Below are 14236 nucleotides of genomic sequence, written 5' to 3'. Positions count from 1 at the left end.
TATATGAATTAGATGTACCCTTAATATCGGGTACCATATAGTACGAATATCTTATCTATTAGTAAGCATTAATTTAACGCAAAAGAAGCAATGGTTGAAATTTAAACGAAATTATCCAGTATGATGCGTCATATTAAAATCTATATTAGTGGTCAAAGGATAGTATAGGTCCCAGGGCGAAACGTGGATTAGTACCCACGATGGATTATAAAATTATAAAGCTTGTAAAAAGCTCATCATGAAAGAGCGGGTAGAGAACGGAGCAGTGCAGAATGTGTGGTTCGGCGTTAGAGACATGAGACCATCTCATTTCTGGCTGCACTGTTACCGGTACAATACACGAACAGGCATAATGTTGTATGTAAGGTGATCCATCAAAACCTTGCATACAAGCATGGGTTGATCATCGGAACATGTCCGGTTTGGTTTACCGATATGATCCGTAAGCAGTACTTGATAGTGCTGCTTACAGCATGTATTGGGACCGGCAAGTTCTGACTGATCGCCACACTCTACACAACAAGCCTGACGTACTGTTAGTTGGCAAGACGGCTCGCTCCGCGTATATTATTGATTTTGCTATTCCCCATAATAGCAGCATTGAACGGAAATACGTGGAGAAGAAGGTGAACTATGAGCCACTGGCTCGGGAAGTCAAAGAAATTTGGCGTCTCAAGCGTATGGTTATAAATAATCCCAGCTCCCGTCACGGCTTCCCTTGATGTCCTGCGACTCCCACAGCCTGGTTCAAACCATACAGAAGTACACCATTCTGCATACGTGTTCGATGTTGCCGGGAGTTCTCGCCGGATTCTCCCACTGATCTATCATCGGCCACAACCACCAATGCCCCTTTATCTTTTAACTTGGTAGGATCGTTCGAGCCTAAATGCTTGGCACTTAGTGCTAGTATTAGGTAAAATCCGGCGTCCGCCAAAATTTTGATAACTCGGAAAAAAGTATATATATCTTACCTTCTTAGTATTTTCTCTTTCCCGACAAAATGGGCACGTTGTCTGAAATATAACATATTTATTCAAAATGACAGAGAAGCTATCAAAAACATACATTCCCTTCCAGCATTATCGAGAACATAAACCGATAAAGACGTGCTAAGACGCACACCATTGTTTCCGTAAGTTCTGCAGGGCGTAGATGCATCTGTAAATTCACAAAAGATATACTTTGAAAAAGATAAAATTTAGAACTCTTGAAAGAGGATAAAAATCAACAAATCGCAAATCGAAAACTAGGTGCAGGATGAGAATTTTTTTGTATTCTATCTCTGAAAATATAATACTTCGTTAGCTGATGATTCCTTTTGTACATAGCTAGTAGGCAACATCGGTATTCTATGCTGTCTTGAGATACAGTGCAGTCACACAAAATAAATAACTTTGGCCTAGTAGATTTAGAATATTATGCCCTACATTATTATTTCGATTTCACATATCCCGTGAAGAAAAAATTTACACAACATACAAAGTCGCAGTTGACTGTGCAGCTGTTTGCGAGAAAAGTGCGTGAGGCAGACACACTGATTACAGTCGTGGGCCAATTATTTTAAAATGTGATTTACAATCACGCCAACTATGGATTAGTATGGAGCTTCAGAAATCTCGGTTTTGCACCGAGGTTCACTAATTCAATATCCCTAAAAGTTGTCTGGCTCCTGGCCTGCGCCGTTGATTCATCTCAGGTAGGGTCTGTCACGTTTTTCTCTTTTCTTTTTTTTCTGCCATGGATATAAACTCTCCGGGTTGGCTCCACACCTTACAGATTAAGATACTTCCCAGGAGACGAGAGCCGGGCTCCACCGGAACAAGTCGCAAAGCTGACGGAGTATTGCGAGGAGAGGGCGTTACCACTTCTTCTCGGCTGCGATGCCAACGCCCACCACGTAGTGTGGGGAAGCAGTGACACTAATCGTAGAGGTGAGTACCTTCTCGAATTTATTCTTAGTAATAAGTTAGAAATATACAACGTAGGGAACACTCCAACATTTGTGACCAGCACCAGACAAGAGGTACTAGATATAATTCTAGGAAATACCCTAATGAACGGGATGGTCAGGAATTGGAGGGTGTCGGATGAACCCTCAATGTCTGATCACAGGATAATCAGATTCGACATTGAGGGTAACTCCGAAATAAAAAGAATAATAAGGAATCCCAAGAGAACGGATTGGGAATCCTACACAATGCACCTGAGCAACAACATTGCCCACCTTCAAGGGAGCGGTGACATCAGGAGCGAATTAGAATTAGAAACGGTGGTGGAAGACCTCAACACAATCGTCATTGACGCATATGAGACCAGCTGTCCGGCCAAGACAGTCAAGTCATCAAGGGATGTACCATGGTGGAACAGAAACTTAGCCAGAATGAGAACGGAGGTACGAAAACTCTTTAACCGGGCAAAACGAACCGGGGACTGGCGGAGGTATAAAAATGCACTGACTGCGTATAGCAACGCCATCAGGGAAGCGAAACGGAACAGCTTTAGGGAATTCTGTGAAGGGATTGAACAGATCACAGAAGCAACTAGGCTGTACAAGGCTGTAGCCAAAGACGGGAGAATATCCTCTGTCTGCTTGAAAAAAGAAGACGGGACATTCACCGAGAATGAGGAGGACAGGGTACACCTGCTTCACAGAACTCATTTCCTGGGGTCCTACCCCTCGGCGGCAGGCGACAATAATGTGCCTGACACCCCAACAACGAATAAAGGGGGAAGGAAAGAGAGCTGGAAACTAGCAAAAGAGGTATGCTCAGAAGCTAGGCTAAGATGGGCAGTGGGAACCTTTCAACCAATGAAATCTCCCGGAGCAGATGGCATTTTCCCTGCACTTATCCAGAGAGGCCTAGGAATTATCCTAGAGTCTCTTCTGAGGGTGGTAAGGGGGAGCATAACACTGGGTTACATACCAAGGGCATGGAGACGGGCAAAAGTGGTCTTTATTCCGAAGGCGGGTAAAAAGGATCCTTTTCACCCTAAATCTTTCAGACCAATCTGCCTAACATCGTTCGTACTCAAAACGGTGGAGAAGGTCATAGACAACTATATTAGAACTAACGTTCTAAAGCGTAATCCCTTACATCACTGTCAACACGCTTACCGGGCAGGAAGGTCAACTGAAACTGCTCTGTATCAGCTGACAGAGGTACTACGGGACGCCATTGAAACAAAAGAAATTGCACTGTGCGCGTTTTTGGATATCGAAGGAGCATTCGACAACACATCGCACACAGAGATACAGGATGCCCTGAGCCGCAAAGGAGTGGGAAACACCCTGGCACTCTGGATGGGCAAAATGCTAGAAGGCAGACAAATAGAGGTACAAATAGGTACAAATTCTATTATCATGAACACCACTCAAGGCTGTCCACAGGGCGGAGTACTATCGCCGCTGATGTGGAGTATGGTAGTGGATGAACTCCTGGACGTGTTAACTAATACTGGAATACAAGTCCAGGGCTACGCGGACGATATTGTTCTAATCTGTAGGGGCAAATATGAAGATACCCTATGTGATAGAATCCAAACTGGATTAAGGGTTACTAGTGCCTGGTGCAGGAAGGTGGGACTGCGGATCAACCCAACCAAAACCACCATAGTACCATTCACTAGGAGGCGTAAGCTGGATCACCTGAAAGCCATAACATTACATGATATGGAGGTGAAACGAGAAACAGAGGTCAAATACTTGGGAATCACGCTAGACCAAAAATTACTCTGGAAGACACATGTCGGAAACACTTGTCGGAAAGCCACGAGGGCTCTGATGACTTGCAGATCCATAGCAGGAAAAAAATGGGGTTGTAGCCCGAAGATACTACTTTGGATATATACTGCAATAGTAAGACCAATGATTACCTATGGAGCGGTAATCTGGGCAGAAAGAACCCAACTCAGCACACAAGCCAGGGAATTACATAAGCTCCAAAGGCTGGCTTGCGTGTGTATCAGTGGGGCAATGAGGACATGCCCAACGGCATCCCTGGAGGTCCTTCTGGGATTAACCCCTCTCCATCTGCACATACAGATGCAGGCAAGGAGATCAATATTCAGGATGGCCGGTAGCATGAGTGAGGCGGGGAGCTGCCTAAATCGAAGGAAGATTGATATCCTTTCTAGGCGGTATCCCGAATTACTGATACCGAGGGACAACATGACAACGAGGTTTCACTTCGATAAGAAGTTTGAAACACGTTGGAGTAACAAGACAAACTGGGAAAGCGTGGCTGCGACATACGGCTTAAACCAGCAACTGATTACTTGGTACACTGACGGATCCCTCACAGCAGAGGGAGCGGGTGCCGGTGTCATTGGTCCAAGGAAAATGTACTTTGAGCCAATGGGCAGGTACACTAGCATATTCCATGCGGAAATTTACGCCATAGACAAATGTGCCTCCTTTAATCTGCAAAGGAACTACAGGGGGCAGAACATAGCTATCCTCACCGATAGCCAAGCAGCGATCAAGGCACTTAGGTCCAACCAGGTGAACTCTAAACTGGTATGGGAATGCCTTGAGAGACTGAATACACTCGGCTCGTCCAACAAGGTCTGGATACTTTGGGTTCCAGGCCATGCTGGGCTGGAAGGCAATGAGGCAGCGGATGAACTAGCCAAGAAGGGAGCAGGGATGCTTTTATACGGGCCAGAACCCTTCTGTGGAATCGGAAACGGTTTCATGGCTATGAATCTAAGAAACGAAGAAAAACGGTTGAGGGAACTATATTGGGCGGGCCTACCAGGGATGGAGCAGTCCAGGGTGCTTATTGGGGGATACGAACCCATGCGCACAAAGGATTGCTTAAACCTCACCAAAAAGAACCTCCGAATCATAGTGGGAATTCTCACTGGTCATTGTCGGCTGAACTACCACCTAGGGAAGCTAGGGATATCTACGGACACTGCCTGCAGGTTCTGTGAGGAGGAGGACGAAACCTCTATGCACGTCCTGGGACAATGTCCAGCACTTGTGCAAAGTAGATCGATACATCTGGGAGAACACTTGATTCCGGATGCAAGGCTGAAACTTCTGGAAGTGGGGAACATACTAAAGTTCCTAACGGTTACTGGCCTGCTTGAGATACTATGATCAACGGGTACACTATAACCACTAAAAGGGGCACAATAGTTCTTCAAGGACGCGGTGCGACTTTCCCTTAACAAAATAATAATAATAATACAGATTAAGTGACCTTCACACCGCAACCCATTTAGCCTATTCAATCGTTGCATAGGCTATAGAATCGTCCATCCTTCATCTTCCTTCAAACGCATGTAAGAGCTCACAATTTTTCTTCCAAAGAACCCAAGTCTCCGGGACGGAGGAGAGCTGGATCTGGAAATAATGGTGGAGGATCTCAACAAAGCCGTCATTGGCGTATATGAGGCCAGCTCTCCGGAGATAGTCACGTCATTAAGGGATGTGTCCTGGTGAAGCAGGAACCTGGCCAAAATTAGAACAGAGTTCCGAAAACTCCTCAACCGGGCAATCAGGGACGCAGGCGAATCACATCTGTAAATTCTGTGAACGGATTGAACAAACCATACAACTGAAAATTGAATTTTTGACGACGCATCCCCAGAAACAAGTACAATCACTGTCAGCGGCAGTGACCTACCCAGAACTGAACGATTTGGATATCTTGGGTCAATGCCATCAACCAATGAGGAACTGCCTTATGAAATAGTTTCACGCATTAGCGCAACCTGGATGAAGTGGCGTTCCACAACTGGTGATTACTTTTATCGGGAGTCGTCAGCTCTGTGTTTTTATAGACGGCGTAGTGTGGACATCAGCAACAAAAGTCGTAGAAAATCGCATACAGCTTCAAACTGCATATTGGTTAAGTGCTCCCCGAACATGCTCCGCTTATTAAACAACATCGTCTGAAGCAGCATGCGTGATTGCGAGGAGGATTTCAGTGGATATTTTTGCCGATGAAATAAACCGCTTGTACGAGAAGCACGAAGCGAGCCGTATTTATCAAACTGAGCAAATGAGTTGCGGCTTCGTCCAGGTCATCAGACGCTGCCTCACCTCTGCCCTGGTCGTGTTATTGAATTAATATAAGGGAGCAAACATCAACTTGTAACCACTTCGGTCATGCTTCTCCCAGGGCAGAGGTGAGGCAGTGTCTGATGAGTTGTCTCTTCACTAGACGAAACCGCAAGTCGTATAATTTGCAATTTGGGTGTTTGACCAAGGATGAGGGTTCCGTGGACCACAACCGAGAAAAGCATGTTGTTTTCCAACAGGTCTGGTCCGCCATGGTGGACTTAGGAATCCTTCGATTCTTAAACAAAAATTTTAATTTAAGCAAATGAGATTGCCTGCGGAGCAAAGAGTGGTCGGTGGACATACAGGCTAATTCCGAACATAAGTACGTAGACTACGTGAAATCATGGCGATTTTATACCATTCTTTAGCGGACATGGTTGATACGGTAAGTAGATTCGGTTTGGATGAATCGCTAGTTTGCCTTACATGTGAAGGTGTAGCAGACGATGCACGTTTGCCCAAGATTCGAACGCCTTGATGGTGGAAAACTTGGTTAGCTAGATGGTGGAATCGAATATCGCGTGGTATGCAGTAGTTCCAGTGGTGAAACTGGATGCATCAACGGCTAAAAGGAGCAGAAGTTGAGCGGACGCATAGAAGCGAAACTAATGCAATTTACAACACATAAAGCAGTAGCAGCTTATCTATGAGTAGTTAATAACTGAAGAGCCTCGCGAAGCAATATCAGAATAGTGGTCTCGCGGGGAGAGTGTGATAAATACGGGAAGTTTTAGTTGGCAAGAGTCCGGCATGCGCGTCCTTGATTTTAGATGCGTTTGCATGAAGGACAGACAGACAGACAGCCATTTAATCGGTTTCTAATGAGGTTTCGTTTCACACAAAACTTTAAACAAATCGGAATACCAGAAAAAAACCCAAAAATATGAAAACTAAACCGTCCATATGTACCCCCCCCCGTTCGTATAAGTTCATGATGATGACGTCATACGCGTTTTTGCGCAATAAATTTACCTAAAATGCAAGATTTTGATTTTCTATAACTTTGTCAATAATAATTGGATTGCCTTCAAACTTTTTAGAATTATGTCCTATATTATCGCCTATGCTGCCGCCAAATTTTGTATTGCTGGGATGAACTTAAGAGGGGGTTCCCGGTGAATTTCTAAAACATGATAATATACTATTATTAACTTTATTTGTGCAGATATCCGAACGGGATGTATTTTGAGACCTAGATTTCATATAGATGTGATTTTTTTTCAAATTTTTCGGTTGGATAAGTTCTGAGAACAAGACCTGTTGTCAGATCTCCCATCACGCGCGTCCTTCCGTGCGGATAAGGGAATGCTCGGCGGATGTGTAGGAATATGCACATGTACGCGTTTGGAGGTATGCAGGCATGAGGATGATTATGCGCAGGTCGGGTAGGTAGGAGAAAAATACCCATAGACAAAATGGATATGGGAATGACACCCAGAACAAGAAACCAATATGAAAGAAGAAAAATTTACGGTGCAGGGACTCCGAAACCCAGTATCGGCGGCTTTTGGGAGTGGGCAAGCAGGCTGTCAGCCGTCGATATCCCTCGACTGCAGTGCCTAGGTGGTGGATTACTTGGCCACCGTTGCATGGAATACTACAAGTGGCCTGGAGAAAGACACATTTAAAAGGAGTACATCACTCCCGAGAAGGCCAGTTCAAAAAACACGGAAGGATGCCCGGATGTGGCGACTATACCTGGTCGGGACATGTTGCAGGACTTAGTGTTTTATCCATTAGGGGAAGATCGACGATCCTGCGATCTCTTCAGAAATCAACGTTGATGAATGAAGGAAATCAGGGAAGCTTCCGGAAGGCTAATAAATACGGAAGTGCCCAGTGGAAAAACCAAGCAAAGGAGCAGTGTCAGAATACGGACGAATCATCGTATGCCCTACTCGGGAGAAAAGTAATAGAGTTGTCCGTATTCATAAAGGACAAACACAATGTGCACCAGGACTTCAAACACATGGTCCGAGCCAATTGCGTACTGTGTAATAGTGCGAAGGACGAAAAAAAATACCTCGAAAAAAACCAAGCGCCACCCAGGCAACGCAAGTGACGCCCCCTCAAAATCCAAAGGCGGTAACCTTGAAAAGCGGAGCAGAGAAAGCGCGAACGATTCATTTGGATCCTTGCAGGACGCAAAAACGCAAAAAAGGCTCTCACCAGCAAAGGGGAAGGCAGTTACCAAAATCGTGTAAACTGCGGCGCCGGCTTCAATCGACCCAAAGGAGGCAGAGCTCCAAAAAGGAACCAATGAAGAATGGACCAAGAGAGGCAGAAAAAAAACGACACATAACAAAAGATTACGGCCCGAATTAATTATCATCTCCAAAAAAGGTGATATGACTTATGCCGATATCTTCAGGAAGGTCAAATCCGATCCTGAACTGATGGATCTTGGAAAAAGCCTCAACCAAGCGTTGGTTTAGATGCCTGGAATTTGGCCACATACCGATGAAATGTACAGGTGACCGTAACAAGTCAGAGAAAGTCGAAGGCTGAGCCTGAATGTATGCTTTGCAAGGGGAAGAATTGCGTCGACTGTCGGCACGTTGCAGGCTGATAGAAATCAACCCTAACCACTGCGAAGCTGCATAAGACCTTCTCTCGCACACCATCTATAAGAAGGGAATCGAAGCTTCCATAATCGGCGAACCCTGTCGCAATAATAAAAGCGGTGCAAATCAAGCTTCTAAGAAGTAGAGTTTCCAGAAGTTGGATTCGTCAGGGCAAAAATAACTAGTATCTACATATATAGTTGCTATACTTCACCAAGCTAGGTATGCTTGTCTCGGGTGCAAGAAGTCGAAACCCCAAGATCATAGCAGGTGATTTCAACGCGTGGGCCATGGATTGGGGCAGTCGCACTACGAACACCAGGGGCTGTATCCTGCTTGAGGCTTTGCTTGCCAACACGGGAAACGTTTCCACTTTTCGTGGGACAGGGTCGGGCTGAATAGTGGATCTGACATATGTGAGTACCACATTGACGAGGAGAATGACATGGTTTGTCAGTGAGCATTATACTCACAGCGACCACCAGGAAATTTTCCTCCAGATCGATTATGGGTCATGCGGCGATGTGCGCTCCCGCGGAGCTGGAAACCAGGGCTAGTCTGTAAAAAAGTTTGAAGAGGATGCATTGGTAGAGATGATATTGGGAGGCCACAATCCTGATGGTGCGGCTCCAGAGAAGGTAGAGCAAATGATGGGACGCATAATGAGAGCATGCGATGGTGTTATGCCGAGATGGCGAGTCCACCCAAAAAGGCGGGAAAATTATTGGTAGAATGAAGAGATCGCTGAGTGGCGCGATGCATGTTTTCAAGGTAGAAGTATCTGCAAACGATCTAGAGGAAGATCAGATTTCGACGAGAAACGGCAAGTATAGTAAACCTTCAAGGTAGGCAGCCTATACGGACCAGCAAACAAGAATGCTTCAAGGAGCTCTACGCAGAGGCAGCCCAAAGCCCTTGGGGAACAGCGTACAGGATGCTTATGAAGAAGATGAGAGGGCAAACATATCGTCCATATCGTGATGGCGCTCTTCCGACAGGATAAAGAGGAGCGCAAACAACACAAGCAAGCATTGGAAGTCTACACCATAACTGCGGTAACTGAGGAGGAACTTGAACAAGTTTGCTGGAGAATTGGTGATAACAAAGCTCCCGGTTTGGATGCTGCTCCCAATAGAGCTCTTAAACTCGCTGTTAAGACCCGGCCTGACTTGTTTATCAGCGTATTTGAAACATGCATGGTAGAAGGAATTTTCTCCGACCGGTGGAAGAGGCAAAACTAGTTTTGCTCCCTAAGCCGAATAAGCACCCAGGACATCCATCATCATACGGACTTGCCTCATCGACATGGTGGAAAAGACGGTCGAAAGGGCCATCTACAATAGACTGCTTCCTATCATTGAATATAAGGATGGACTCTCGGAGCGACAATTTGGATTTCCACAAGCCCACTCAATGATCAACGCGTAGACCTTGTTTTGAAGCTGGCTAGAAACGCGATGTCGTCTAATAAATGCTGTGCCTTGGATGAGGGGGAATACTACAGGGCTCAGTGTTGGGTCTTCTCCTGGCTTTTTCCTTTCCAGAGGAGGCCACGATAATCGGTTTCGCAGATGATCTAGCTGTGATTGTCGTCGGGAAACAACCTGAAGACATTGAAGTGTACGCTAACGAAACCATTGGCGCTATAAAAGCGTGGCTGGAGATGGTTAAGCTTGACTTTGCGGAACAAACGACGGAGGCGATCTTGATTACCAACCGTAGGAAAGGGAATACGGTTAATATTCATTTTGGGAGGGGGGTGTTGGAGGGGTGATGGTTGACGCCAAAATCAATTTCAAGGGGCACCTGGACTATGCCTGTAAGAAAGCGGCAAATACCAGCGTATCATTAGCGCGGATGATGCCTAACACTGGAGACCCAAGATACAGTCGCAGATTACTTGTGGCCGGAGTGATTCGCTCCACAGTATTATACGCGGCACCAGTTTGAGAGGAAGTACTGGCGTGTGAAAATAATCGGAGGAGGGTAAATATGACTTACCGCTTAGTGGCGCTAAGGGTGTGCAGCGTCTTCACAACAATATCAGGCGATGCAGCGTGTGTTATTGCTAGAATGATCCCGATAGACATTCTGGCAAGTTGGACACGTTGCCTGTACGAGAAAAGGAAAATTAATCCACCTGAAAAGAATGCAGAATACTGAAAGGCGGCAAGGCAGCAACGATGGGATGACTCGCAAAGGGGTCACTGGACCCACGCTTTGATTCCTCGTATTGAGGATTGGATCCAGCGACGACATGGCGAGATTAACTACCATCTGACGCAATGCCTGTCAGGACATGGTAGTTACAGGAAGTATCTACACCAAGTCAGGCTGGATGCTTCTCCCTTTTGTCTTGAATGTGGTTGCACACCTGAGGACCCGGAGCATGTCCACGATTTTACCCAGAAAGAAGGAGCTAAATAATGCTTTGCGGCGGTTCCGCGGGAAAAGAAAAAGGAGAAAGTGGGGGTGTTTTTAATCAGTGAGAGTCCCACACACTGCTGCAACTCGCGCGACACTGTCTTTGTAAGGTTTCCACCTCCATCCATTAAAAGAAAGACAGATAGACAGAACTGTGAGGAGTGGCCAGATCTCTCATCCGACGCGACCCCAGCAGGCGCATTGGGGCATACCTGTTGATGTGTAAATATGTGTTCATGCACTTCTCTTTTCGGACTGTGCATGGGCTAGTGTTTTCTCATCTCAGGTGCGTGGCCGAAAATGGCTATGGGAAGGATATCCAGAACATAAAACCACCATGGAAGACGAGAGAAACGGGCTCCCGGTTGTCGATATCCCTCGACCTCTGCGTCTCGGTGGTGGACATCTTGGCCACCTTGACATATAATGCTACAAGTGATTTCGATCTGGAGAAGGAGGTGTTCAAGCGAAGTACGAACTTACCGAGAACATCGGTAACAAGACCAACAAAGATGAACTGAAAGCAGATAGTTGGAGGACAAAAATCGTGATAACATCCACCGCATATATTCAAGATGCTCGACAGCAGGAGGTGCTCCAGAAAGAGATCCAGTCAAAAGAAGCTCGTCAACTTTCCACCAATGCCAAAGACGGTAAAGGATAAGGATACAGGGAAGGTCAATAAACGCCAAAATTGAAGGAGTGTATAAAAGGAGTCACCCTGTCGGGGCTTATAAAGAGAAAACTCCAGATCCACCAGCTTGGGGCAAAAATAGTTGAGCTGTCCGAGTTTATCAAGAACAAGCACAAGGTGCACCAAGCCATAAAGAATATAGTGAGGGCTATTAGAGTCCTGTATAATAGATCGCAGATGGAGGAAAAGAGTACTAAGGACACGCCGAACCTTGCAGTGCCAACAGTGTCACAAGCGACCAAAAATGACGCCCAACCGTACTACCATTGAATCACGGCGAAATAAACGAGTACGTGAAAAAGAGGGGGATCCTCTAAATAATCAGCATAGGCCTAAGAGAAAAAAGACGGACGGGGTATTCTAAAAAACAGCACCAATAGTTCAGAAGGAGGAAAACATTCAGCGAAAGTAGGAAAGTCGACCAGCGCTGCGAAGCCTAAGACGAATGAAAACGATGGATGGACTAAAGTTACCAGCAAACCAGCGAAAGAAAAAGCAAAAGTGCGAACTCGCCCAGATGCGATTGTTACCTCTAGTGAGGGCAATCTGTCCTACGCGGAGACATTCAGAAAGGTCAAAGCTGATCCCGACCTAAAAGATCTGAGCGGAAATGTGAACAGAATCCGAAGAACCCAGAAAGGGTGAAAGTGACATTGAGAGGGGAAATTTGCACTGCCCTGAAGGAGCAATTCAAGTTGGCAGAACTAATCGAGGAGTCCGTTGTGGGTTTACGAAAAGCTTATGGCGGTACACAAACGGCGACAATACGAGTACCAGCGCAGAAGTTTTTGGCGACCGTTAAAGTTCAGATGGGATGGGTTGTCTGCCGTTTAAGAGAACAACTTCACTAAAGAGGTGCATTAAATGTCTCATGTTTAGGCACTTCGTGAAGGTATGCACCAACGGAATTGATCGATCCGATCGTTGCAGAAAGTGTGGCGAGAGAGGTCATATCGCCAGGGAGTGCAATAGGGACCCCAACTGCCTGTTGTGCAAAGTGAAAGAGGGACAGGATAACTGGCATATTGCCGGAAGTGGTAAATGTCCGGAATTTAGGAAGGCGCTCACTTCAATAAGAAAATGAGGTTTGTTCAAATAAACCTGAATCATTGCAGGGTCGTTCAGGATTTACGACGCAAGGGGACGAAGTCCAAAGGTGATTGCTGGTGATTTCAATACTTGAGCCCTAGAGTGGGGTAGCAGAGAATCAAATGCCAAGGGGCGCAGTTTATTAGAAGCTTTTGCGCAGATAGACATAATTTTGGCTAACGAAAATGTGAACACTTTTCAGAAAGGGGGGTCAGATTCGGTTGTAGACCTGACCTTTGTCAGCCCTGCATTGACGCGTGATATGTCCTAGTGCGTCAGCGAACGCTACACCCGCAGCGATCACCAGACAATCTTCTTTGAGACATGCGTCGAGTCAGAGGGCAAAGAGCTATCATGCCCGAAACCGAAAAAGGTTTCAGGCTGGTCTGCAAAATCTTTGGATGAGCAGACCTTTGTAGAGGTGTGGTTAGACCTACCTGATAAAACAGGCGCCTCTACGGAAAGAGCCGTCCATCTGGCTCAATGCATCGCCAAAGCATGTGACGCGTTCATGCCTAGGAGGTGCTCATTCCCCAGTAGAAGACCAAACTACTGGTGGAATGTTGAGCTGACCGAGCTTCGCTCAGCCTGCCACCGAACCAGAAAAGCGACTCAGAGGGCGGTAGGTAGAGTCGATCAGGAGCAGAAAGAATGTGCCTATAAGGCAGCTCACAAAACCATCAAGCTCGCCATCCAGGGAAGCCAGAGGAAATGCTCTGCTCAGATGCGGACATAAACCCGTGGGGGAGTGCTTATAGAATCGTGATGGGACGATTCAGAGGCGTTCATCTCCGGAGATCACGTGCGCACCCTCTTGCTGAAAATCATCCAGGGGTTATTCCCCCAGCAAGAGGAGAGTACAGACGCATTCCAACCACCTCTGAATTCTGCCTGTCACCAGAGATGACCTGCTGGAGATCTGCGTTAGAACAGGAGACAGTAAAGCGCCGAGTCTGGACGGAGTACCGAATAAGGCTTTTAAGCTTGTCGTGAAATCCAGGCCGGATATGTTCACTGAGTTATTCGAAGCGTTCATGTCCGAGGGAATATTTGCAGCGCCATGGAAGCGACAGAAGTTGGTACTTCTGCCTAAGTCTGATAAACCTCCAGGTGAATCATCCTCATACCGACCCATATGTCTTTTGGACACTGTGGGGAAAATGTTAGAGCGGGTAATCTACAATAGATTACTCCCGGTTGTTAAGAGCCAAGGTCGCCTTTCAGATCGGCAATACGGGTTCCGTAAAGCGAAATCAACCCTTGATGCCATCAAATTGGTTACTGGCTTGAAGGGTAGTACCAGCAAATATTACATGGTAATGACCCTAGACATCAAGAATACATTCAATTCGGCCAATTGGAATCTAATACGGAAATCCCGAGCGAAGG

At 46.2% G+C, this 14236-nt stretch overlaps 1 protein-coding gene across 2 annotated transcripts in view; it reads right to left on the bottom strand.

The window, feature by feature from the left end:
• The window catches only part of LOC119661351, a 49945-nt gene that overhangs the window by 33937 nt on the left and 1772 nt on the right, over positions 1-14236 (bottom strand). For both annotated transcript variants that reach the window (XM_038070656.1, XM_038070657.1), the window contains exons 3-4: positions 1069-1161; positions 975-1016 (exon numbers count right to left, since the gene is read on the bottom strand). In XM_038070656.1, coding sequence (XP_037926584.1) covers positions 975-1016; positions 1069-1161 — 135 coding nt within the window. The remainder of the gene's footprint in view (positions 1-974; positions 1017-1068; positions 1162-14236) is intronic.

This window comes from Hermetia illucens, chromosome 1, assembly GCF_905115235.1.
Source record: "Hermetia illucens chromosome 1, iHerIll2.2.curated.20191125, whole genome shotgun sequence".
In the NCBI taxonomy this organism is placed as follows: Eukaryota; Metazoa; Arthropoda; class Insecta; order Diptera; family Stratiomyidae; genus Hermetia; species Hermetia illucens.
This window is presented reverse-complemented; position numbering and strand designations above follow the sequence as displayed.